The sequence below is a fragment of the Mobula birostris genome, chromosome 2 (genome assembly GCF_030028105.1).
Source record: "Mobula birostris isolate sMobBir1 chromosome 2, sMobBir1.hap1, whole genome shotgun sequence".
NCBI lineage: Eukaryota > Metazoa > Chordata > Chondrichthyes > Myliobatiformes > Myliobatidae > Mobula > Mobula birostris.
This window is the reverse complement of record NC_092371.1, coordinates 8,787,609-8,810,540: the sequence shown is the minus strand read 5'-3', so window position 1 is coordinate 8,810,540 and position 22,932 is coordinate 8,787,609. Positions and strand designations below refer to the sequence as shown.

General features: G+C 45.1%; 1 protein-coding gene across 3 annotated transcripts in view; it reads right to left on the bottom strand.

Annotated features, from left to right (window-relative positions):
- ints3 (integrator complex subunit 3) overlaps positions 1 to 22,932 on the bottom strand; it is a 156,819-nt gene that overhangs the window by 40,641 nt on the left and 93,246 nt on the right. For 2 of the 3 annotated variants that reach the window (XM_072282269.1, XM_072282288.1), the window contains exons 16-23: positions 20,034 to 20,163; positions 19,094 to 19,120; positions 12,871 to 12,925; positions 10,826 to 10,929; positions 4,769 to 4,813; positions 3,734 to 3,853; positions 1,761 to 1,914; positions 3 to 71 (exon numbers count right to left, since the gene is read on the bottom strand). In XM_072282269.1, coding sequence (XP_072138370.1) covers positions 3 to 71; positions 1,761 to 1,914; positions 3,734 to 3,853; positions 4,769 to 4,813; positions 10,826 to 10,929; positions 12,871 to 12,925; positions 19,094 to 19,120; positions 20,034 to 20,163 — 704 coding nt within the window. The remainder of the gene's footprint in view (positions 1 to 2; positions 72 to 1,760; positions 1,915 to 3,733; positions 3,854 to 4,768; positions 4,814 to 10,825; positions 10,930 to 12,870; positions 12,926 to 19,093; positions 19,121 to 20,033; positions 20,164 to 22,932) is intronic. The other variant, XM_072282279.1, reaches the window with a different exon arrangement.

Genomic DNA, 22,932 nt, shown 5'->3' with positions numbered 1-22,932 from the left:
ACCTGTGCAGAGTCGATGACAGCAACGATCATGTTGAGGAGTTCGCTGCTGCGGAGGGTCTCATCGGGAAACTAGAAGGAGAGAGCAGACATTACAAACATTGACTGCAGCTTAACCCCTCTTCTCCCCTCTTGCCTCCCATCTCACGTACAGAACAACAGTTCAGTCCAGCCTGTCAGGGAACATGGAATGCAAGCCTACCCAAGGCTCATCTGGAATTAAACTACAGGTGCAGGCGAGGGGGAAAATCCAAGGGTAAACTGATGAGTATGTGGGGAGATTAATGTAGGACTGGTGTAAATGCGGAAGGGGGGGGAGAGAATTGATGGTCAGAGTACACTTGATGGACCAAAGGGCCTGTTTCCCTGCTGAATCTCTCTAACACTTCTCCCCTGCTGGCCTTCCAGTCACAGAGGCCAGAGACATTTTTGTCTGTTTTTTTAAAAATCTTTTTTAAAGGCTGGGAATATTGCAGCCAATTTTATCTGGATCCATTAAGTTACACCGCCGTCAGATGGCAATGTGCACGCTGTCCAGTCCACTGGGGACATCCAGTCAAATCCTGCAGCCCATCAAAACAGACAGTGCAGTGAGAGAGGAGTCGTACTGAACGCCACCCCCTCCCCCCGTCACTGCCTCCTTCCCCAACTCCGCCCCTCTTCATTCAGTGCCGCCCTTCCCAAAGCGTGACGTTTCTCCCTCTGTGTTGCTCCTCTCTTGGTACCATCACCTCTCCCAGTGTGACCCTCACTCAGTACCACCATCACCCCCAGCGTGACCCTCCTTCAGTACCACCATCTCCCCCAGTGTGACCCTCACTCAGTACCACCATCTCCCCCAGTGTGACCCTCACTCAGTACCACCATCTCCCCCAGTGTGACCCTCCCTCAGTACCACCATCTCTCCCAGTGTGACCCTCCCTCAGTACCACCATCTCCCCCAGTGTGACCCTCACTCAGTACCACCATCTCCCCCAGTGTGACCCTCCCTCAGTACCACCCCTCCCATGGTGTGACCCTCCCTCAGTACCACCATCTCCCCCAGTGTGATCCTCCCTCAGTACCACCATCTCCCCCAGTGTGACCCTCACTCAGTACCACCATCTCTCCCAGTGTGACCCTCCCTCAGTACCACCACCTCTCGCAGTGTGACCCTCCCTCAGTACCACCCCTCCCACAGTGTGACCCTCCCTCAGTACCACCACTGCTCCCACTGTGACCCTCCCTCAGTACCACCGCTCCCAGTGTGACCCTCCCTCAGTACCACCGCTCCCAGTGTGACCCTCACTCGGTACCACCACCTCTTCCAGTGTGACCCTCCCTCAGTACCACCATCTATCCCAGTGTGACCCTCCGTCAGTACCACCCCTCTCAGTGTGACCCTCACTCAGTACCACCATCTCCCCCAGTGTGACCCTCACTCAGTACCATCTCCCCCAGTGTGACCCTCACTCAGTACCACCATCTCCCCCAGTGTGACCCTCCCTCAGTACCACCACTTCTCCCAGTGTGACCCTCACTCAGTACCACCACCACTCCCAGTGTGACCCTCTCTCGGTACCATCGCTCCCAGTGTGACTCTCACTCAGTACCACCACCTCTCCCAGTGTGACCCTCCCTCAGTACCACCACCTCTCATGGTCACTGCTCTCTCCCATTACTTCAATCATTCTGAAATTGTCTTGACCCTGGAGTGTGAGACCAGGCTCAACCCTCTTGATGCAGATGTAACCGAGCCACAGGTCACATCTCAGACCGTACCGATGTGTAGATGGTTGGTGTGAGGTAGCAGAGCAGCCGAATGTCGTCCTCCTGGCACGCCTTCATGTCCATCATGAGACAGGTGTGGAGGTCCCCAAGCTGGGTGGCCTGAGCAAACGACTCATATAGCCTCATCTTCCCCGCTGCTGCTTTACTGAAAGAAACAGGCACCACAGTAAGGGGCACGTAAGGTGGGCCAAGTTCCTGCACTTTCCTCACTCACCAGCCTCCACCATTGGATCTGGCCCGCTTTCTGCCAGGGGTTAGTCATTCAGAATGTGGACCTGAGCCCACAGCACACGCTGGTATTTATGTATTTAAGCTCATTTTATTCCATATCCAAACTTTGGTTGAATGTTGTTTTTTGCTGCATGTCATGGCCTGAACAATACACCACAGCAAATTCTTAATACATGTAAAATTATGGTGCTCAAAGTTAACCTTTGCAGATAGTGGGTGGGGGGGATGTATGTGAGAAGCAGTTTTTTTTTTAAAACACAGAATGGTGGCTGCATGGAACATACTGTCGGGGTGATGACAGACATACTTTAGGAACATTTAGGAAACTCTTAGATAGGCATGTGGAAGATAGAAAAATGGAGCGCGATGTGAGAGGGAAGGATTACATTGATCTTAGAGGAGGTTTCAAGGTCTGCACAACATTGAGGGCTGAAGGACCCGTGTACTGTGCTGTAGTGCTCTATGTTCATTACCGGCACCCTCACTGAAAGGCCAATGCTTCGTGACTGGAATGGGAAGAACAACCATTACACAGGGGATGTGGGCTCTCTATGGATGTGCTGGGTCAGTGCAGATGGAACTTTGTGTCTAATCCATGCTGTCTCTCATAGGGACTGCATAACAGGACCCTGCAGCGAGAGCTTACCCTGCTTAATGCTCACTGTACCTGTCCTGCAAGGGCGGTTCATATGGAGCTTATGTTGACATTTAACACATTGACTAAACCACACTGTCCCTGTCCCAGGACTGTGTGATGAGACAGTGCAGAAAGTTCAGTCTGTGACTAACCACACAGTCCCCTTTCTGCGGTTGTGTGATGGGACAGTGAAGAAGCTTCACTCTGTGACCAACCCACATTAACCCTGTCCCGGGACTGTGTAATGGGACAATACAGAGGAGTTTCACTATTCTGTCCCATGATTATGTGATGGGACAGCGCTGGAGCGTCTCTCTGTGACTAACCCATCCTGTCCCTGTCCAGGACTGTGTGTGATGGGATGGTGCAGAAGAAGCCTCACTCATTCAGGCAGCATCTGTGGATGAACAAGGACGGGCGACGATCCAATTGCCCACTTCCCTTCACAGAAGCTGCCTGACCCACTGAGTTCCTCTAGCAGCTCTTACGTTCTCCAGAACCCACAGCTCCTCATGCTTCACTGTGTCTGCCACATACACGGGCTCTGCTGAAAACATACAGCAAACTATTCTGCACTGCCAGAGAACCAGGGCTGGGGAAAGTGCAACGCAACACCCTTGTAAAACATCTTCAGAAATGTTAACTTCGAGGTTTAGCTTGTTTTTGGAAACAGGGGTATTCTATCTCAATAGCCTCCAACTTGATGGCATTGAACATTGATTTCTTCAACTTCCAGTAATTTCTCCACCTCCCCTTCTCTCCGTTTCCATTTCCCACTCTGGCTCCTCTCTTACTCTTTTTCTCTTCTTCATCTGCCTATCACATCCCTTTGGTGCCTCTTCTCCTTCCCTTTCTTCCATGGTCCACTCTCCTCTCCTGTCAGATTCTGTCTTCTTCAGCCCTTTACCTTTCCATCCATCACATCCCAGCTTCTGATTTCATCCCCCCCCCCCAACCATTCACCTTCCCCCCTCACCTGGTCTCACCTATCACCTGCCAGCTTGTACTCCTTCCCCTCCTCCCATCATCTTAATCTGGCATGTGTTGCTCTGGATTTCCAGCATTTGCAGAATTACTTGTGTTAACCAACTCTTACCTGGCTCGTAGGTAGTAGAGGAGGTGGTAACCGATCTTTGGCTGCTTCTGATATAATTCGGACAGGAGCTCCAGGAGCAATGAGAAGCTGCTGTTATCCTCCTGCATTTGGCACAGATTCCTACGTAGCAACACACAGAATTAACTGCAGCTCCCACATGGGAACAAAATCCAGCAAAACCCTGGCCTCTATGCCCCAGAAGGGACAAAGGTCAGAGTCAAAGTCAAATTAATTATCAAAGTACATGCAATATATCCCTTGAGATCTTGCAGGCACTTACAGGAAAGAAATATAATAGAATTAATGAAAAGCTCTACATGAACAAAGACTGACCAACAACTAAAGTGCAAAAGACAAATTAGTTACATAGATAAATACAAAGAAAATGAGTTTCAGAGTCCTTGAAACTGCAGGATGCGGAATCAGTTCAGAGTTGTGGTGAGTAAGGTTATCCTCGCCGTTTCAGAAGCCTGATGGCTGCAGGGTACTATCTGTACCTGAACCTGGTTGGGTGGGACCCAAGGCTCCAGTACCTCTTGCCCGATGGTATTAGCAAGACGAGAGCATGGCCCAGAAGGTGGAGAGTCCTTGATGATGATGCTGCATTATTGCGACAGCGTTCCACGTAAATGTGAAGAGCTGTAAGGGCGTTGAGGTGTATCAAGACTTCTTCATCACCGCAGGGTTCAAATCCTGAAAATCCCTGACCAGCACAGAGGGAGTCTATGACCCACACAATCAAGCTGCCTAAGGCGACAGCTTGCCACCATCCAAGCGTAAACAATACAATCGCATGCACATCTACCTGAGGATAAAATTGGACCCTGCACTCAGGCTCAATCTACCTGAAGGGATGAAGGAGCATTGGGTGTCCCTTGGGAAATTGCAATAGTGAGTACTTGCTTTGGAATCCTGGGAGGATAGGGAAGTGAGGAGGAAGTGATAAGGAGCACAGGGCAAAGAAAGTGATGGCTGGCTTTCATTTTGCAGTGTATTTCCAGATTGTCAAGAGTTCAGTCAGTGACCTGAACCTACCTGAAGGTTACATAAAGTGGCTTTCCCACAGACTCCTCCAGAGACCTGCAACATAAACCATTAAAACGTCACATACATCAATCAACAGCAAATAAATACAGCAAAACAGCCTTTGATGGAGATTTAGTGGAGTGTAACCAAACACGGTTCGACAGCAAACCACAGGAGCAGACACTACACAAGGTCACCAAAAAAAAAGTGAAAACAAGACTCAGTTTGAAGAGCACACTTGATAGAATGACGGGCAGAGAAAGGTTACACGGTCGATTGTAGAGCTTAGGTAACGGATGGCACAGCCATCTTAAAATTAGGGCAATTGCTTTACAGTACCATGTGGGGTTTGATTCCCATCGCTGTCTGCAAGGAGTTCTCCCTGTGGGTTTCCTCCAGGTGCTCTGGTTTCCTCCCACATTCCAAAGATGTTTGGTTAAAGTTAGAGTTAGTAAATTGTGGGCATGCCATGTTTGTGTATGGAGACTGTCCCCAACACAATCCCCAAACTGCGTTGGTCGTTGACACAAACGATGCATTTCACTGTACATTTTGTGTACTTGTGACAAATAAAGCTAATATTTTTTAATCTACCCATGTACCTGTCCAAGAACTTTTAAAATTTGTCCATTTGGGTTTGCAGCTGTCATGCATCCTATCTCTTAGGCAGCAGCATTCTTCTCAAAGTTCAAAGTGAATTTATTATTGAAGTACCTAAAGTAGTGCTAGAAAGTTTATGAACCCTGTAGAATTTTCTCTATTTCTGCATAAATATGACCTAAAACGTGATCAGATCTTCACACAAGTCCTAAAACCAAATAAAGAGAACCCAATTAAATAAATAAGGCAAAAACATTATACTTGTTCATTTATTTATTGAGAAAAGTGATTCAATATTACATGTATTTGTTGGAAAAAATATGAACCTTTGCTTTCAGCAACTGGTGTCACCCCCTTGTACAGCGATAACTTCAACCAAACGCTTCTGGTAACTGTTGATCAGTTCTGTACATTGGCTTAGAGGAATTTTAGGCCATTCCTCCTTATAAAACTGATTCAGCTCTGGGGAGTTATTGGGCTTCTTTGCATGAAATGCTTGCTTCAGGTCCTTCCACAACATTTCTATAGGATTAAGGTCAGCACTTTGACTCAACCATTCCAAAACACAAATTTTCTTCTTTTTAAATCATTCTGTTGTTGATTTACTTTGGTCTTCCAGATCATTGTCTTGTTGCATCACCAAGCTTCTATTAAGCTTCAGGTATCGGACTGCTACCCTGACATTCCCCTGTAAAAGATCTTGATACAATCTTGAATTCATTGTTCCCTCAATGATTGCAAGCTGACCAGGCTCTGAGGCAGCAAAGCAGCCCCAAATCATGATGCTCCTTCCACCGTGCTTCACAGTTGGGATGAGGTTTTGGTGTTGGTGTGCACTGTCCTTTTTCCTCCAAACGTAGCAATGTGCATTTCTGCCAAAAAGTTCAACTTTTGTTTCATCTGTCCATAGAACATTGCCCCAGGAGCATTGCGGAACATCCAGTTGGTCTTTTGCAAACCTGAGACGACCAGCCAGCACTGGTTTTTTTTTGGAGAGCAGTGGTTTCCTCCGTGGTGTCCTTCCAGGAACACCATTCTTGTTCAGTGTTCTTCTTGCATAAATAACAGAGACTTCAGCAAGTTCTAGAGATTTCTGCAGGTCTTTCGCTGTTACCTTTGGGTTCTTTTTCACCTGCTTCACCAGTGCACATTTGGCTCTTGGTGTGATCTTTGCAGGATGCCCACTCCTAGGGAGAGTAGCAACAGTACTGCATTTCCTCCATTTGTAGACAATTTCTCTTACTGTGGACTGATAAACACTCAGGTCATTAGAAATGCTTTTCTAGCCTTTTCCAGTTTCATGCATCTCTGCAATTCTTCTAAGGAAAGTTGTTCTGATTGAGGCGTGGTGCACATAAACAGATCTTTCTTGAGAAGAGCAGGCTCTGCCAGTAACCTGACTTCGTCTTTTTTATAGGGCAGGGCGCCTCTATAACCTCCAATCCCATCTCATTGATTGGAACATCTGACGCCAATAGCCTTTGTAGAAGGCATTACCCCAGAGGTTCATATACTTTTTCCAACAAATGCATGTAAAATTGAATCATTTCTCTCAATAAATAAATGAACAAGTATAACGTTTTAGTGTTATTATTTAATTGGTTTCTCTTTATCTAGTTTTTGGACTTGCGTGAAGATATGATCACATTTTAGGTCATGTTTATGCAGAAATAGAGAAAATTCTACAGGGTTCACAAGCTTTCTAGTACCACTGTATATGTCACCATAGACAACCTTGAGATTTGTTTTCTTGTGGGCATTCGCAGGAAAAACAAAGGAGGACAAAGAATCAATAAAAACAGATGAGAATTGAAAAAGGGGCAGCGTAGTGGTTAGCATAACACTATACAGCGCCAGTGAGCTGGGTTCAATTCCTGCTGTTGTCTGTAAGGATTTTGTATGTTCTCCCCAGGATTATGTAGGATTCCTCTAGGTCAGGGGTCCCCAACATTTTTTGCACCGTGGACCAGTTTAACATTGACAATATTCTGACGGACCAGCCAACCGGGGGGTGTTCAAGTAGGGTTAAACTCACCTCAACATGTCTTTTACAAAAGTAGCAGTCAAATCCCGGGACACTTCACCCCAGGAAAGACTACCATGACCACGAAGCTCTGCGCAGGCACCTGTGTGCACATGCACGCACGTGCCGATTTTTTCCCCATAAATTGGTTTTGCCTTCATCTTCCCGACTATACTGTACATAAATTATTTCTACTTTATATAGGCTGTGTATTTATCATATCATTCCTGCTTTTACTATACGTTAGTTATTTAAGGTTTTATGTGTTATTTGGTTTGATTTGTTAGGTTATTTTTTGGGTCTGGGAACGCTCAAAAATTTTTCCCATAATGGTAATTGCTTCCTTGCTTCACACCATTTCGGCACGAAAGGTTTCATAGGAACGCTCTACCTTAGCGGGGGAAATACGGGACAAGGACGGTCCCATATGGGACAAACCAATTTAGCCCAATATACGGGATGTCCCAGCAAATACGGGACAGTTGGCAACCTTATGTTCAAGTTCAACAGTGCGTGACAGGGAATGAGGAAAGGTGCAGCTGACTCATATCGTTTCCTCGCAGCCCGGTAGCACATGCTTTGCGGCCCGGTGGTTGGGGACCGCTGCTCTAGGTGCTTTGGTTTCCTCCCACATTCCAAAGATATACAGGTTAGTAGGCTAATTGGTCACATGGGTGTAAATGGGTGGCTTGGGCTTATTGGGACCATGCTGTTTCCATAAATAAAATAAAAACTACACACAAACAATTACAGAAATGTTTCAAGTTTACACAGAGTCTAACATGGACCCTGTTGAATTGCTTCAGTCTCCATTGCTACTGGGCGAGAGCCTCTGATAATTAATGACACACTTGCACTAATTTAATAACCAACCAACAATTCTGTATTTAATCCTGGCAGTGAAACTACATTGGATAATAGCACCTGAGCCCCAGACTCAGCAGCAGCATTTACAGACTAATTAAGAAACAATTACCCAGTTGAAATAAATCACCTCACACTGTGAGCCATTTTATGTTTGAAAGTATTGAGGACTGTGGGTGTGTGGTACACCAAGTCCCAGTGAGATGATCATGAACCAACTGCAGCTCTACCAAGAATGCTGCAAATAACAGACTGCAGACTTTGGACAGACACTTTTGTGAGTCGTAAAGTTGTGAGTTCGAGTCCCACACTCAGCACAGAATTAAACACCTTGGCCAATACTCAGCAGGGTCAGGCAGCATCTATGGAAAGGGATGAAGAGTCAACGTTTTGGGCCTTTCATCAGGAAGGGATTCCTCTCCATTGATGCTGCCTGACCTGCTGGGTTTCCCCTAGCGTTTTGTGTGTATGTTATTCTGGATATCCAACATCTGCAGAATCCCTTGTGCTTAGGTCAATACAGTGACAGTCACTGGCCGCGAGGAAGTACCAAAGTATGCAGTGGGGGGCTGGTGAGGAAGCCCAACGACACATGAACGGGGCTACACTAATAAGAGAGCATCAAGCTGTCAGGGGTGCCATGGTAGCGTAGTGGTTAGCATGATGCTATTACAGCTCGGGGCATCTGAGTTTGGAGTTCAATCCTGGCATCCTCTACATCCTTCCCATGAAATGCATGGGTTTTCTCCTGGTGCTCTGGTTTCCTCCCACAGTCCAAAGATGTACCAATTAGTAAATTAATTGGTCGTTGTAAATTCTCTCGCGATTAGATTGGGACAGATAGATAAATAAATAAAACAGCACAGAGGGGAGTTTCTGGTAAAAGGACAGTAAGCTGGAGACTGAGGGGAACAGGAAGAGAGATAATTAAATTAAAAATAACTTGCTCCCTTTGACTCTCTATTCACCTCTAGCTGGGAAGGAATTGGAGTGGAGGGCGGGGTGGGGGGGGGGAGAAAAGGAGGGCAGTTTGTAACCTTTCCTCCTGCCCCAATCTCCTGCCACTTTTTTTTTTAAACACGTGGAGCTAAGGCGAGTTTGAGAGCCCTTGGCAGGCTGTAATGTGAAACAGTACACCGCTTGCCCAGCACAGGGCTTTTGGCAGGTTCCAGATTATCACATAGCCCCACCGAAATCTCAATGTGAAGAAACGGTCCATAATTCATTCTGTATTGACTTCAGATAAGCATGGAGTGCAGATGTTGCTGAGGTTGAGAGGGCTGAGGGCTTGAAATCCCCAAAAGGCAACCAACATGTTCAACCACGTCCCAGTCTAACCGTGTTGATGTCAAGGCCAAGAAAGCTCACCAGCAACTCTAATTTCTCAGGAGGCAAAAGAAATTTGGTATGTCCCCGTTAATCCTTAGTCATTTTAAATGACGCTGCATAGAAAGCATCCTAGTTGGATAACTTGGCATGGCAACTGCTCTGCCTGTGACTGCAAGAAACAGCAGAGAGTTGTTGACACAAATCAGCACATCACAGAAACCAGCCTCCACTCTATGGACTCTTTTATCTTCTGCCCAATTTTGTATCCTCTGTCCTCCGATAATTATCAGAGGGAATGTTCAGGGTGGGTGGGGGTCTTTGTCTCTACTACTTACTGCCTCAGTAAAGCAGCCAGCAGAATCAAAGCCTGGAAACACTTACCACCAGGCTCAAGACCAGCTTTTACCAAACTGTTATGTCTATTGGACAGTCCTACCCTATGATAAGATGGACCTCTGATGTCATAATTTATCTTTTTAGGATCCTGCACTTTGCTTACCTGCACTGCACTTTCTCTATAGCTGTTACACTTTATTCTGCACTGTTATTTTCAAAGGATTCAAAGTACATTTATCATCAAAGTATGTATAAATTATACACCTTGAGATTTGTCTGCTTACCGGCAGCTACAAAACAAGAAAACTGAAAGAACCCAACTGAAAAAAAGACCCGGTGTGCAGAGAAAGAAAAACCACAAATCCTGATCAAGCCTCAATGCACTGTGTAATGTTTGAAGTGTATAAATACTTTATACTTTATTGTCGCCAAACAATTGATACTAGAGCATACAATCATCACAGCGATATTTGATTCTGCTCATTGTGCTCCCTGGAGTACAAATCGATGGTAAATATTAAAAATTTAAATTATAAATCATAAACAGAAAATAGAAGAGGGAAAGTAAGGTAGTGCAAAAAAATTGAGAGGCAGGTCCAAATATTTGGATGGTATGGCCCAGATCCGGGTCAGGATCCGTTCAGCAGTCTTATCACAGTTGGAAAGAAGCTGTTCCCAAATCTGGCCGTACGAATCTTCAAGCTCCTGAGCCTTTATGCAAAATGAGTTTTTCAGTGTATCATGGTACACGAGACAATAACAAACCAATTCCAATTCCTTCCCCACCACCTAGTCCTGTCCTGATCTTTGCCCAATCTTCCCTTGCTTTGAACCAGTTGGTATTAATGTGCAAACACAAACCCACACACACACACACACACACAAAATAAAAATATTTCCAAGTCAAAACTTACTCCTCCGTGATCTCCTCAGGTAGAACTTCTCCCCTGAAGTGTCCCTTGAACAATTCGACTAAGCAAGAAGCCAATGTCACCATGAGTTCTGTATCAAAATCGTCCTTCCAGAGAGAAGAAACAACAAATTATAAGACAGCCACTGACAGGAATGCTTCCACGTGTCGGGGAGCTACTGTGCATTCTGGAACTGCAGACTTAGTCACCCCAAGATTCAAAGCATTTACCATCTAGCCCACCTAAATCAATGCGACACACAACCTGCGGGACGAACTCAGGGGGTTAAGCTGCATCTGCAGTGCAGTGGATGGGGGCAAGACGAAAGTGGAGGGGATGAATTGTCGACATTTCATTTTGAAATCCTGCCTCAAATACCTCCGCTCCTTTTCCCCACCACAGATGCTGCTCAACCTGCCGAGTCCCTCCAGCAGATTGCTATTTTTGCTCCAGATTACTGCACCTGCAGACTCTCTTGTTTAGAACGAGGCTTACTTCCAGCACCATAGGTTGCTGTGTTTCCTAATGTACTGTGGCTCCCAGTGTGACGACTGCTCGGTTCTCCTGCTCTGGCCTCGACTCTCAGTGGAGTTGCTCGTCCCTTTTGACACAGCGTTCTCCAGTCAATCAACCCGCCCCAGTGCCAATACTCATGAACCCCTGAACACTCCTGTCTCCTGGCAGGTGGCCATGCACAAAATTTCCTCCCTAAACCTTTCTGTGGCCTGAATCACTTCTTAAACACAAGGCACTACTCAAAACCTGCCTCATTTGTCCTGACGACTTCTAGACTGGCTGACACAGCTCCACTCCCGCAGTTTCCCCACAAAATCTTAAAGTAAATTCATTATCAAAGTACGTATATGCTACCATGTACTAAGTACCTTGAAATTCATTTTTTTTTCTGCAGGCATTTGCAGGAAAAAGAAATACAATAGAATTTTACGAAAAAACATACCTGTAAATAAAGAAAGACCAACAAACAACCAACATGCAAATGAAGATGAGCTGAAAATAAAAATAATACTGGGAACATGAGTTGTAAAGAGTCCCTGAAAGTGAACCTGTAGGCCACAAAAGCAGTTCAGACTAGAGGTGATTGAAGTTATCCACGTCGGTTCAGAACCGTGATGGTTGTAGGGTAATAACTGTTCCTGAACCTGGTGGTGTGGGACCGAAAGCTTCTGTACTTCCTGCCTGATGGTAGCAGCAAGAAGAGGTTATGGCCTGGATGGAGTCTTTGAAAATGGATGCTTTCTTGTGGCAGTGCTCCATGTAAATGTACTCAGTGGAGGGGAGGGCCTCTTTAGCGTTGGAGCTGGTTGCCTCCCCCGCTCCCCCTTGTGTAATTTATTTAACCATTCCTGATTTCAAACACTGCTCTCGGAAACCTATTGAGAATTTGGAGAAGCTTTGGTGGAGAGCCAGCCTGGACAAGATAGGCTCAACAGTCTCCTTATGTGCTACAACAGTCTATGATTCCATGACATTCCTCTTAGCCCTGGAAGGTATAGCCAACTTCACTTAATCACCCTCAGTAGAGAGAGGGCCGAGAGGAGTTTAGTTTCAGTCACCTTGCTACAGAAAAGAGCTTATTAAATTAGAAAGAGTGCAATGAAGATTTATAAGAATGTTGGCAGGACTTGAGGGAATGAGTGATGTCTGATAGAGGTGCACAAGATTATAAGGGGCCTAGACAGGATGAATGCAGTCTTTTCGCAGCACTGCAAAATCAAGAACTAGAAGGCACAGATTTAGGATAAGGGACAAAGATTTAATAAAAACTTGAGGGGCAACCTTTGAAGAAAAAACACAAAGAGTGCTATCTATATGGAATGAGTGCCAGTGTGAGTGGTCAAGACAGATACAATAACAAAATTTAAAAGATAGTTGGGCAGGTACATGGTTTAGAAAGTTATGGGCCAATGAGACTAGCTTAGATAATGCATCTTGGTCGGCATGGACCAGATGGGTCATACTCAACGCTTCTATAAGTCTAGCGAGCTGCAGTGATATCAGGATTACAAGACGGTACTTGGAATGCTTACCTCCAGTATCATGTCCACAATTTCCTGCATTATTTCACACTGAATCTCCGTGTCACTGAAAGGGAGTGAGGAAACAGAACAAATCAGAGAGAGTGCAAGCAAACTGGAGCAGGAGGTGATCACTCAAGGCCACTATTCAATATCATCATGGCTGCTCTGCCCTAGGCCTTGGATAACGTTACAGCACAGGTTGGTCTATCTCATTCATGCCGACTGCGATGCCCACCTACATCAATCCCACTTGTCTGTGTATGGTCCACATCCCTCAACACTTTCCCCATCCGAGTACCTTTGAAACATTATTACAGTACCTGCTTCTAGCACCTCTGGCAGCTCATCAGGGGGTATAGGAGCCCTAAGACCCACACGTTAGGAACAGCTTCTTCCCGTGTTCAGATTTCTGAACAGCACATAAACCCTACCTCATTATTTTGCTCTTGGATAGAGAGGAGCAAACTTTAAGCAGTGTCAGAGTTCTGTGCTATAGGGAAATGTGGTATTTCCAATTTTTTTTTCAGTACTTATCTACTTTTTATATTTCTTATTGTAACTTAATAAGGCAAATTTGAAATAAAACAACAAATTTCATGGCAACTGTTAGTAATAATAAACCTGATTCACATTATTTCAGATAACTACCACCCTTTATGTAAAATTATATTAAGTTTTTTATGTTAAGTTTCTTTTTACACTACTTATTTTGTAACTTATACTACTTTTATCTTTTTTGCATTGTACTGCCACAAAACAACAAATTTTACCTCATAAATCAGTGATAATAAAACTGTGATTCTTTTGTCACGTCTGTGTTGCAACAGAAGGCTATTTTTTTACAACCATAAGACAAAGCAGCAGAATCAGGCCATTTGGCCCATCAAGTCTGCTCTGTCATTCGTTCATGGCTGATTTATTATCCCTCTCAACCTCATTCTCCTGCCTTCTCCCCGTAACCTTTGAAATCCTTAATAATTAAGAAACTATCAACCTGCGGTTTAAATATACCCAATCACTTGGCCTCCACAGTTAGAATCAGGTTTAATATCAGCGGCGTAAGTTGTGAAATTTGTTAATTTGATGGCAGGTGAGTACACTGCAATACATAATATGAAAAAATACTGCAATTTATTTACTAAAGTATATATGTATATTAAATAGTTAAATTAAAAATAGAGCAGAAACAGAAATAATATTAAAAAAAAGTAAGGTAGTGTTCATGGGTTCAATGTCCATTTAGGAATTGGATGGCAGAGGGGAAGAAAGTTTCCTGGATCATTGAGTGTGTGCATCAGGCTTCTGTATCTCCTTCCTGATGGTAGCAGTGAGAACAGGGCATGTCCTGGGTGATGGGATTCTTAGTAATGGACGCCGCCTTTCTAAGGCACCGCTCCTTGAAGAGGTCTTGGATACTGCAGAGGCTCGTACCCAATTTTACAACTTTCTGTAGTTTCTTTCGATCTTGTGCAGTAGCCCCCCCGCCCCCAGCCCCCATACTAGACAGTGATGCATCCTGTCAGGATGCTCTCCACAGTACATCTATGGAAGTTTTCAAGTGTTTTAGGTGACAAACCAAATCTCCTCAAACTCATAATGAAATATAGCACGGAGTTCCTCCAGCATTTGGTGTGTGTTGCACTGATATGTTGGGACCAGGTTAGATCCTCAGAGATCTTGACACCCAGGAACTTGAAGCTGCTCATTCTCCCCATTTGCAGCAATAAGCTCCACAGATTCACCAACCTCTGACTAAAGAGATTCCTCCCCATCTCTGTTCCAAAGGGACGTCCTTGAATTCTGAGGCTGTGCTCTCTGGTCCTAGACTCTCCTACTTTCATGGCATTTATACGTTGTGTTTGGCTTTGACAATGAACTTGAACAGTCCTCTATCTTTCAAAACACCTACATAGATTCTCTTTAGGTAACCCAAACGATATACCCTCCACAATTACAGAATTCTAGGGATTCCCTACCATGTTTCATGGGAGTCTGAGAAATCAGGGTAGAAAACAGCTTGTTCTCCCAGAGAAGAACTCGCTGACTACTGAACTCCCTGCCACCACCCAGGTCTCATCATATATGAAGTGTTACACTGTTTATTTCTTAAACTTGTTTCATAAATACACCTTATTATTTGTTAATTTATTTGTGGTAATATTGCTTTATGTGTTATGTGTGAGTTATTTGTACTGTGCTGTGCACCTTGGTCTGGAGAACCATTTTGTGGTCTACATGAATACGGCTGAATGACAATAAACCTGAACGATTATCAAAGGTGTGGATCCCAGTCCGCATGTCCAAACTCTGTGCTTGGCTCCCAAGTCTCAGCTGCTCAGCTAAACTTGACATTTTGAACTCAATGTGCACAATTCAGCCAATCCATCCAGTCTGCTGGCATCATTGTGGGGGCCACTTATAAGCATTATTAGAACATAACTCTCAGGAGGGATTTTTTTTTTAAATAAAGAGATAAGCACCAGCCAGCTCTGTGAGTAAAGTTCAGCACCTCCAGGATAAGTCCAGGACACATCATGGCCTACCCATCGTGTCCATGCACCATTATCTGTCTGCACTGCACTTTCCAGCTCCATCATGCAGATCCCAAACCTGGCAGCAAAAGGAGGAGGGCTGGGCATTGGGCTAGCAACCCCATCCAGTAAAACTCCAGAGCTACAGAAACACCAACAGGAGCTACAAAGACCTCATGCATGGGACAGGAAAGAAGACTGGCCCAGGACATTTACCAGGAGCGTTGCATACAAAAGGGCATTGTTGAGGACCCCTACCACCAAACCAATATTCTCTCTGATCCACTACCATCAGGAGTAGGTTACAGGAGCAGCAGGACTAGGACAACTTCTTCCCCCAGACTGAGACTACTGAATATCCTGCCCCCACCGAGATCGGGTCACCAGGACAGCAGAGCTGTTTACTGTTTACCTGTGTCGTGCACTCCACGTGCATTTTGAATTACAAGTTATTTATGGTAACATTTTGTTTTATGCCGTGTGTGCGATATATGTATTGTGGGTGCACTGTGGTCCAGAAAAACACCTGATTCATTTAGTTATATGTAAGTAAATAAATAAACTTGAACCTGAGAGGATTCTGGCGAGCTGCTATTGGCGGCCAATGCCCCAGTTGGGATAATGGGCTTACATAACTATACTTTCTCTGTAACTGTAACAAATCAGTCTGCATTGCTATTGCTTTTCCCTTGTACTATCTCCATGTACCAATGTGATTAAACAATCTGTACGGATGGCATTCAAAACAAAGATTTTCACTGTACTCCAATACATGCGACAATAATAAACCAATTAATGGTGGCATGCTAATGCAGCTAGTAGCAAAGGTGCCTCAGCTCCCACAGTTCACTGTGTGGAGTTTGCACAGGCTCCCTGTGACCAAGTCACTCTCCCCACTTTCTCAAGATGAGTCATAAGGGTTAGTAGGTTAATTGGTTACACAGGTGTAATTGGACAGTGTGGGATCACTTGTAACAATGCTGTCCCTCTCAATAAAGAGGAAAATAAAGAAAGAAGTGTTAATTGGCTGCTATATGTTGACCCGAGTGTGTGAGTGAATGGATGGGAATGTGGGGAAATGAAGTTATGTGGAAAATCAGCAGGGAGAAGGGGATTGCTCTGTGAGCTGGCACAGACTTAAAGGGCTGAATGGTCTCATCCACAGTGGCGTAGCAGTTAGCGTGACACTACTACAGGTCAGGCCATCGGAGTTCAGAGTTCAGTTCCGGCGCTGTCGGCAAGGAGTGAGGGTTGCCTCTGGTTTCGTCCCACAATGCAAAGACGTTACGGTCAGTAGATTAATTGGTCATTGTAAATTGTCCTGTGATTAGGCTAGAGTTAAACAGGTGCATTGCTGGTTGGTGTGGCTCGTTGGGTCAGAGCAGCCTGTATCTCTAAACAAACGAATAAATAAGCAGAAATCAAGTAGCCTTGACTGGTAACACACATAAAAGTTGCTGGTGAATGCAGCAGGCCAGGCAGCATCTCTAGGAAGAGGTACAGTCGACGTTTCAGGCCAAGACCCTTCGTCAGGACTAACGTTAGTCCTGACAAAGGGTCTCGGCCCGAAACGTCGACTGTACCTCTTCCTAAAGATGCTGCCTGGCCTGCTGCATTCACCAGCAACTTTTATGTGTGTTGCTTGAAATTCCAGCATCTGCAGATTTCCTCGTGTTAGCCTTGACTGGTAACCTGTCCACAACCTAAGTAAGACATCGACTAGTCCACCCCATCTATGCCATCTACAAAAAGTACTGCAGCAATCTGCCAGGACTTGGTTGTCAGTGGCTCCCATACTCACAACCTCTTCCACAGGAGCACAGGAGCAATGTCACCTCCTAGGGGTTGCCTCTCCAAGATGCACACCAACCTGACTCTGGAATACAGAGCTGTCCTTTCCTCATCACAGAGTCTAAGAGGGAATCTGACATCATCTGGACTGCACTAGATCAGAATGGTGGCCATACAACAACCCCTCAAGCACAATCTCACAATTATCTTGGCCTCTGCGGACCACAAAGGAAAAAGTGGACTAGAAACTAACTAAATTTAGATATTGTGTGAAAACACACGGAAACCCTGGAATCAAGGGGTTCACAGAGGCAGACTTGGGAATCCTATATGTTTTCTCAAAGTTACAGGCTTGCACCCAACCATTAGATCTGGTGCATTTAAAATAGAATAACAAATACCCAGGAGGAGTTACAGGCTTAAGGCTACTGGGCGGTTTAAATCTCGAAAAGCATAGGCTGAATTCGAATTGAGGGGTTTGAAAGGTTTATTTAAAGAACACATACCCTGTAGTGAGTCACAGGCTGGATTTTAATTGAGGGGTTCAAAGATTAGAATTATTCGACACAAAAAGGTTGAAGCATTGAAATGTGTTGTTTTGTGTCAACAACCAACACAGTCTAAATATGTGCTGGGGGCAGCCCACAACGGTCATCATGTTTCTGGCCAATGTAGCATGCCAACAACTTACTAACCCCGACTACTTTGGAATGTGGGAGGAAACCAGAGCATCTGGAGGAAACCCACGCGATCACGAGGAGATAGGTACAAACTCCCCACAGACTGCAGCAGAATTGAAGCCTGATCGCTGTAGCTATAAAGCATTGCGCTACCATGCCCCAGCTATAGAGGTTTATATCGAGAACAATATCTACCTATTAATGGGTTCCAGGCTGGATACGCCACGGTAACGTAACAGCACAACGCTATCACAGCTCACAGCATACCGGAGATTGGAGTTCAATTCCAGCACTGATCCGTAATGAGTCTCTGTACATCCTCCTCGTGTGATGCACAAGTTTTCCCCAGGTGCTCTGGTTTCCTCCCACAGTCCAAACATGTACCGGTTGGGCTAATTGGACATTGTAAATTGTCCTGTGATTAGGTTAGGGTTAACCGGGATTGTGGCAGAGTGGTTCAAGGGGCCGGGATAGCTGACTGTACGCTGTATTGTTAAGTAAATACACAAACAAACAGATCGGATTGAGGGTTTCACAAGGTTTATATATAGAACAACACATACCCTGCAGTGAGTTATAGGCTGCAAACTAATCGAGGGATTCATCAGGTTTACGTCTAGAATAACAAATACCCAGTAGTGAGTCACAAGCTGGAATTGAATCAATGGATTTGCAGAGTTTATATCTAGAATAACAGATTCTCTGTAGTGAGTTACAGGCTATAAACTAATCGAGGGGTTCATCAGGTTTATGTCTAGAATAACAAATACCCAGTAGTGAGTTACAAGCTGGAAATGAATCAATGAATTTGCAGAGTTTATATCTAGAACAACAGATTCTCTGTAGTGAATTATACGCTGTAAACTAATCTAGGGGTTCAACCTTTCAAACTGCAGTCATCTCAGTCACATAAAACGTGAAGGTGAAAACAAATCTCCCCCGGATTAGCCCCCGAAGTTGATATTTCAAACCTCGAACCCTGGCCACAGCTCTCCCTCCTAGACCAAGGAACATGGAGGGCACAGAAAGAATCTTTGCCTATTACTAGATCGTTCTATCTCAACTCAGACGTCTGGAACTGCTACCAAGACCAGCAACCCTCACTTAAACCCCTCTCCACCTCGTCCTGCCCCAGACAAGATATTAAGAATCTGCAGGGGCGGGGGGGTGGGGGGGCACTCTTTCACAGTACAGCACAGGAGAAAAGGTGACCAATGGTAAAGTGCTTACGTGCGATAGTTGTCGTTATCGTCCTCTCTGTAGGGATGAGGTGGGCAGGTTTGGTGGGTGACAGGAAGCAAAAAAAGGTTAGTCACCATTGAGTCAATTCAATTGCAACATTTTCAGTCACAATTATCTGCTCCCTGACTTTTCAGACCTGTGTTACTGGGACCCCACATTTCATGAGTGTCCTGGCCAAACTGGAGCCTACAAAGGAAATGGGTGCACACATCCCAGAACTGGCTGTTAGCTTGGCACCCTCCTGGAGAGTGGCCAACGCAATATCCAGCTACGGATGGCTCTCCCCGTTACTCGCCCACCTGCATCCTGCAACTGCTGAAACCCAAACCAGTCTCCGTATCAGCACAGCAACTCAAGCACTTATTCAAGGCAGAGAGTCGTGGGCCAAATCCTACTGCGTGGGACTGAGCACAACAGCTAGGTTGATTCTCCTAGTGTTCTGCTCACAGAAATCAGTACCTGGTCCTATTGTCTCATGACCAGAACTTGGCGAGGGCCCCGCTGTCCCCGAGCACCAAGGCACGGCAAGGGCCCTGGTGTGGGAGGGGAAGCGGGGGGGTGGGGGGGGGAGGAGAAGGATTGTGGTTGTGATATATTCTCTTTTTCCACCAAACGTAATCAACTTCAGCACATTTATTTCACCAAGATGCGATGCACAAGGTGCCGGTATCTGTCAGGTTGACCGTCCCAGGGAAGGTCACCATGTGGAACACAAACCATCGCAGCTACATGGGGTCAAACAGGAAGGCTAAATGATTGATGAAATTTATAAGCAACACAAACGTGACAGGAGCTGTGGGATCAGGCAGGAAAGGGGACAGCAGTGAACTAAGCTGAGCCAGACAGAACCCCCCGCTCAGGATCTGGAACTACACCATTCCTGGAGAAGAAATGGCTTACGCAACCCCGCGATACTTTGTCTCCGTACCGTCCTTTCTGAATGAGTAACACCTTTTCCCTCAGTGCTTCATCCAGTTGGTCCAAGTAGGGTGTGATATTGACAGGCTCCTCCACAACAGCTTCTTTAATTGGATGAAATCGGAATTCACGCTTCTTCCCTTTAAGATGAACACAGATCATAGATCATACAACAGTATAGCACAATATTCAGCTCACAATCTTGGGCCAAGCTTTTAACTTACTCTAAGATCTATCTAACGCTTCCCTCCTACATACCCATCCATTTTTCTTCCATCCATCTATCTAGGAGTCACTTAAAATTTGGAATTTGTTGCCAGAAGTAGCTGTGGAGGACAGGTTGTTGGGTGTATTTAAGTCAGAGATTGAAAGGTTCTTGGTTGGCCAAGGCACCAAAGGTTATGGGGAGAAGGCCAGGGAGTGGGGCTGAGGAGAAGGGGGAAAATAAGCAGACTCGATGGGCCAAAAGGCCTAATTCTGCTCTGGAGTCTTATGGTCTTAAATGTCCCTAATGTATCTGCCTCTACACCTCCCCCAGCATGCATCTACTGTTCTGTAAAAATTTCTGACATCCTCTCTAAACTTTCCTCCAATCACCTTAAAATTATGCCCCTTGTATCAGCCGATTTCCACACTGGGGAGAATGTCTTTGGGAGTCCACTCTTATCTTATACACCTCTATCCAGTCACCTCTCATCTTCTTTCACTCCGAAGAGAAAAGCCCTAGCTTTCTCAACCTTTCCTCATAAAATATGCTCTCTAATCCAGGTAGCATTTGGCAAAATTCCTCTGCAAACTCTCTAATGCCTCCCACATCCTTCCTATGAGGCGACCAAAACAGAACACAATACTCCACATTGAAGCCAAAGGTGCAAATTTAACAGAATGAATCAGTTCATCCTCAACAGCCACTCTTAAGGCTGAAATGGTGGCAGAGGATTAAATTACCAAAAAGCTAACCCAGACACAACAAACAATGTGCTGGAGGAACTTAGCAGGTCGAGCAGCATCTATAGGGGCTACAAAGGAATTGTTGATGTTTTGGTCTGAAACCCAGCATGACAGTGCTGAGACTGGACTTGTGTTAGCCTGACAGGGCAAGAATCCCACAGGAAAGGGTACTTCATTGGTATAAATCATTAAAAAAAAACAAATCCACAGGCAAGCCCCATGTCCTGTATAAAAATGTCATCCCAACAGAAGCTAATGGATAGACATGAGGGAGACTGCAGATGCTGGAAATCTGGAACAACACATTCAAAATTCTGGAGGAGGTCAGGCAGCATCTAAGGAGGGAAATGAAAAGTTGGCATTTCCGGCAGAGATATTTCATCGGGACTTCTTTTCTGCAGACAGAGTGGAGGGCAGTGCATTCAGAGAGGGGTGAAGCTGCAATAGGTGAAGGGACTGGTGGTTGAGAAGGTTAATGTCCCGCCAGCAGGTAGAGGTGAAAAGATCTGGAGCTGGCAGAAGGCCCAAGCGGTGTGTCAGTTAGGGCGTATTCTGGAGTTAGGGTATTTAGCAAATATTAATTTCACCAGCAACCAATCTTCAGATTTGACTGTGGGTTGCAGGATCGAATTTAAAATGCAGCTCTGAACAAAGCCTCCCTGGAGCTGCAGATTGGGGTTGATTACAAACCAGGAAACACCCATTCACATGATATCTGCATATGCATGGATCCAGAGAAAGAGCCAATGGGGATTAACATTCAGTTTGGGTGTCTGGAGTGTGGGTGTGAAGGATGAGTTTAAAAACTATACGTTATTCAAAGGAAGCATTGTGATACATTGTAACTATAGATTTGCCCTGCTGTTTCCTTTGATCTTTAGCATATAAAAGTGTCATGTAATATTCATAATGACAGTTCTGGTCACCGAATTATAGGAAAGATGTCAATAAAATTGAGAGAGTACAGAGGAGATTTATTAAAATGTTGCCTGGGTTTCATCTCCTAAATTACAGAGAAAGGTTGAACAAGTTAGGTCTTTATTCTTTGGAGCGTAGAAGGTTGAGGGGGGACTTGATAGAGGTATTTAAAATTATGAGGGGGGATAGATAGAGTTGATGTGGATAGGCTTTTTCCATTGAGAGTGGGGGAGATTCAAACAAGAGGACATGAGTTGAGAGTTAAAGGGCAAAAGTTTAGGAGTAACATGAGGGGGAATTTCTTTGTTATATAACATTGGGTCAAGCAGGCTTCTTCTTACAATGGTGCCTGTTGGTCATTTTTGCTGAATAAAACACTTCTATATCTCACTCCAGTGAAGGGGGGCAGGGGCTGAAGGGCTCATCGGCAGTGGGGTGGGGATGGGAGTAGGGAATTCCTGCAGGCTGGGAGATGGAGGTGACAGGAGTCTGCAACCTTCTGCAGCCACTTGCAATCCTGCGCATTGGAGCCTCTATACCAGGCTCTGAATGAAATTTATTAGCAAATGCATTCCAGAGGACTAGATACTAATTTCCTTTACTCACGTTTCCAATAAGCTAAGAGTGCAGAAAAGATTTACAAGGTACTGCCAGGACTCAAAAGCTTGAGCTATAGAGAGAGGATGGCCAAGCTAGGACTTTATTCATTGCGAGGTAGAAGAATGAGGGGTGATTTAATAGAAATGTTTCAAATTATGAGCGATGAGGTCTGTGGAGCTGGAGATTGTAGAATGAGTTGGTGACAGTTCCTTGTGGATTTTACATGCCAGTTTTAAAAAAAGCGAGTAGAGCTTGTTGGGACATGTCTGTGAAGCGGGAGATTGCTTGGGTTATTGGTAACTGAGCAAGAGCCGATAAAAAGCAGCAAGGTTAAGTGGAGCAGCCATTGTTGGAGTGGGCCAGTGTTGGAGCGGTCAGGCTTTGTCTCAACAGGCTTCAGCAAGAACAGGCAGAGACTAGAACTTTAAGCTTGAGGAGTT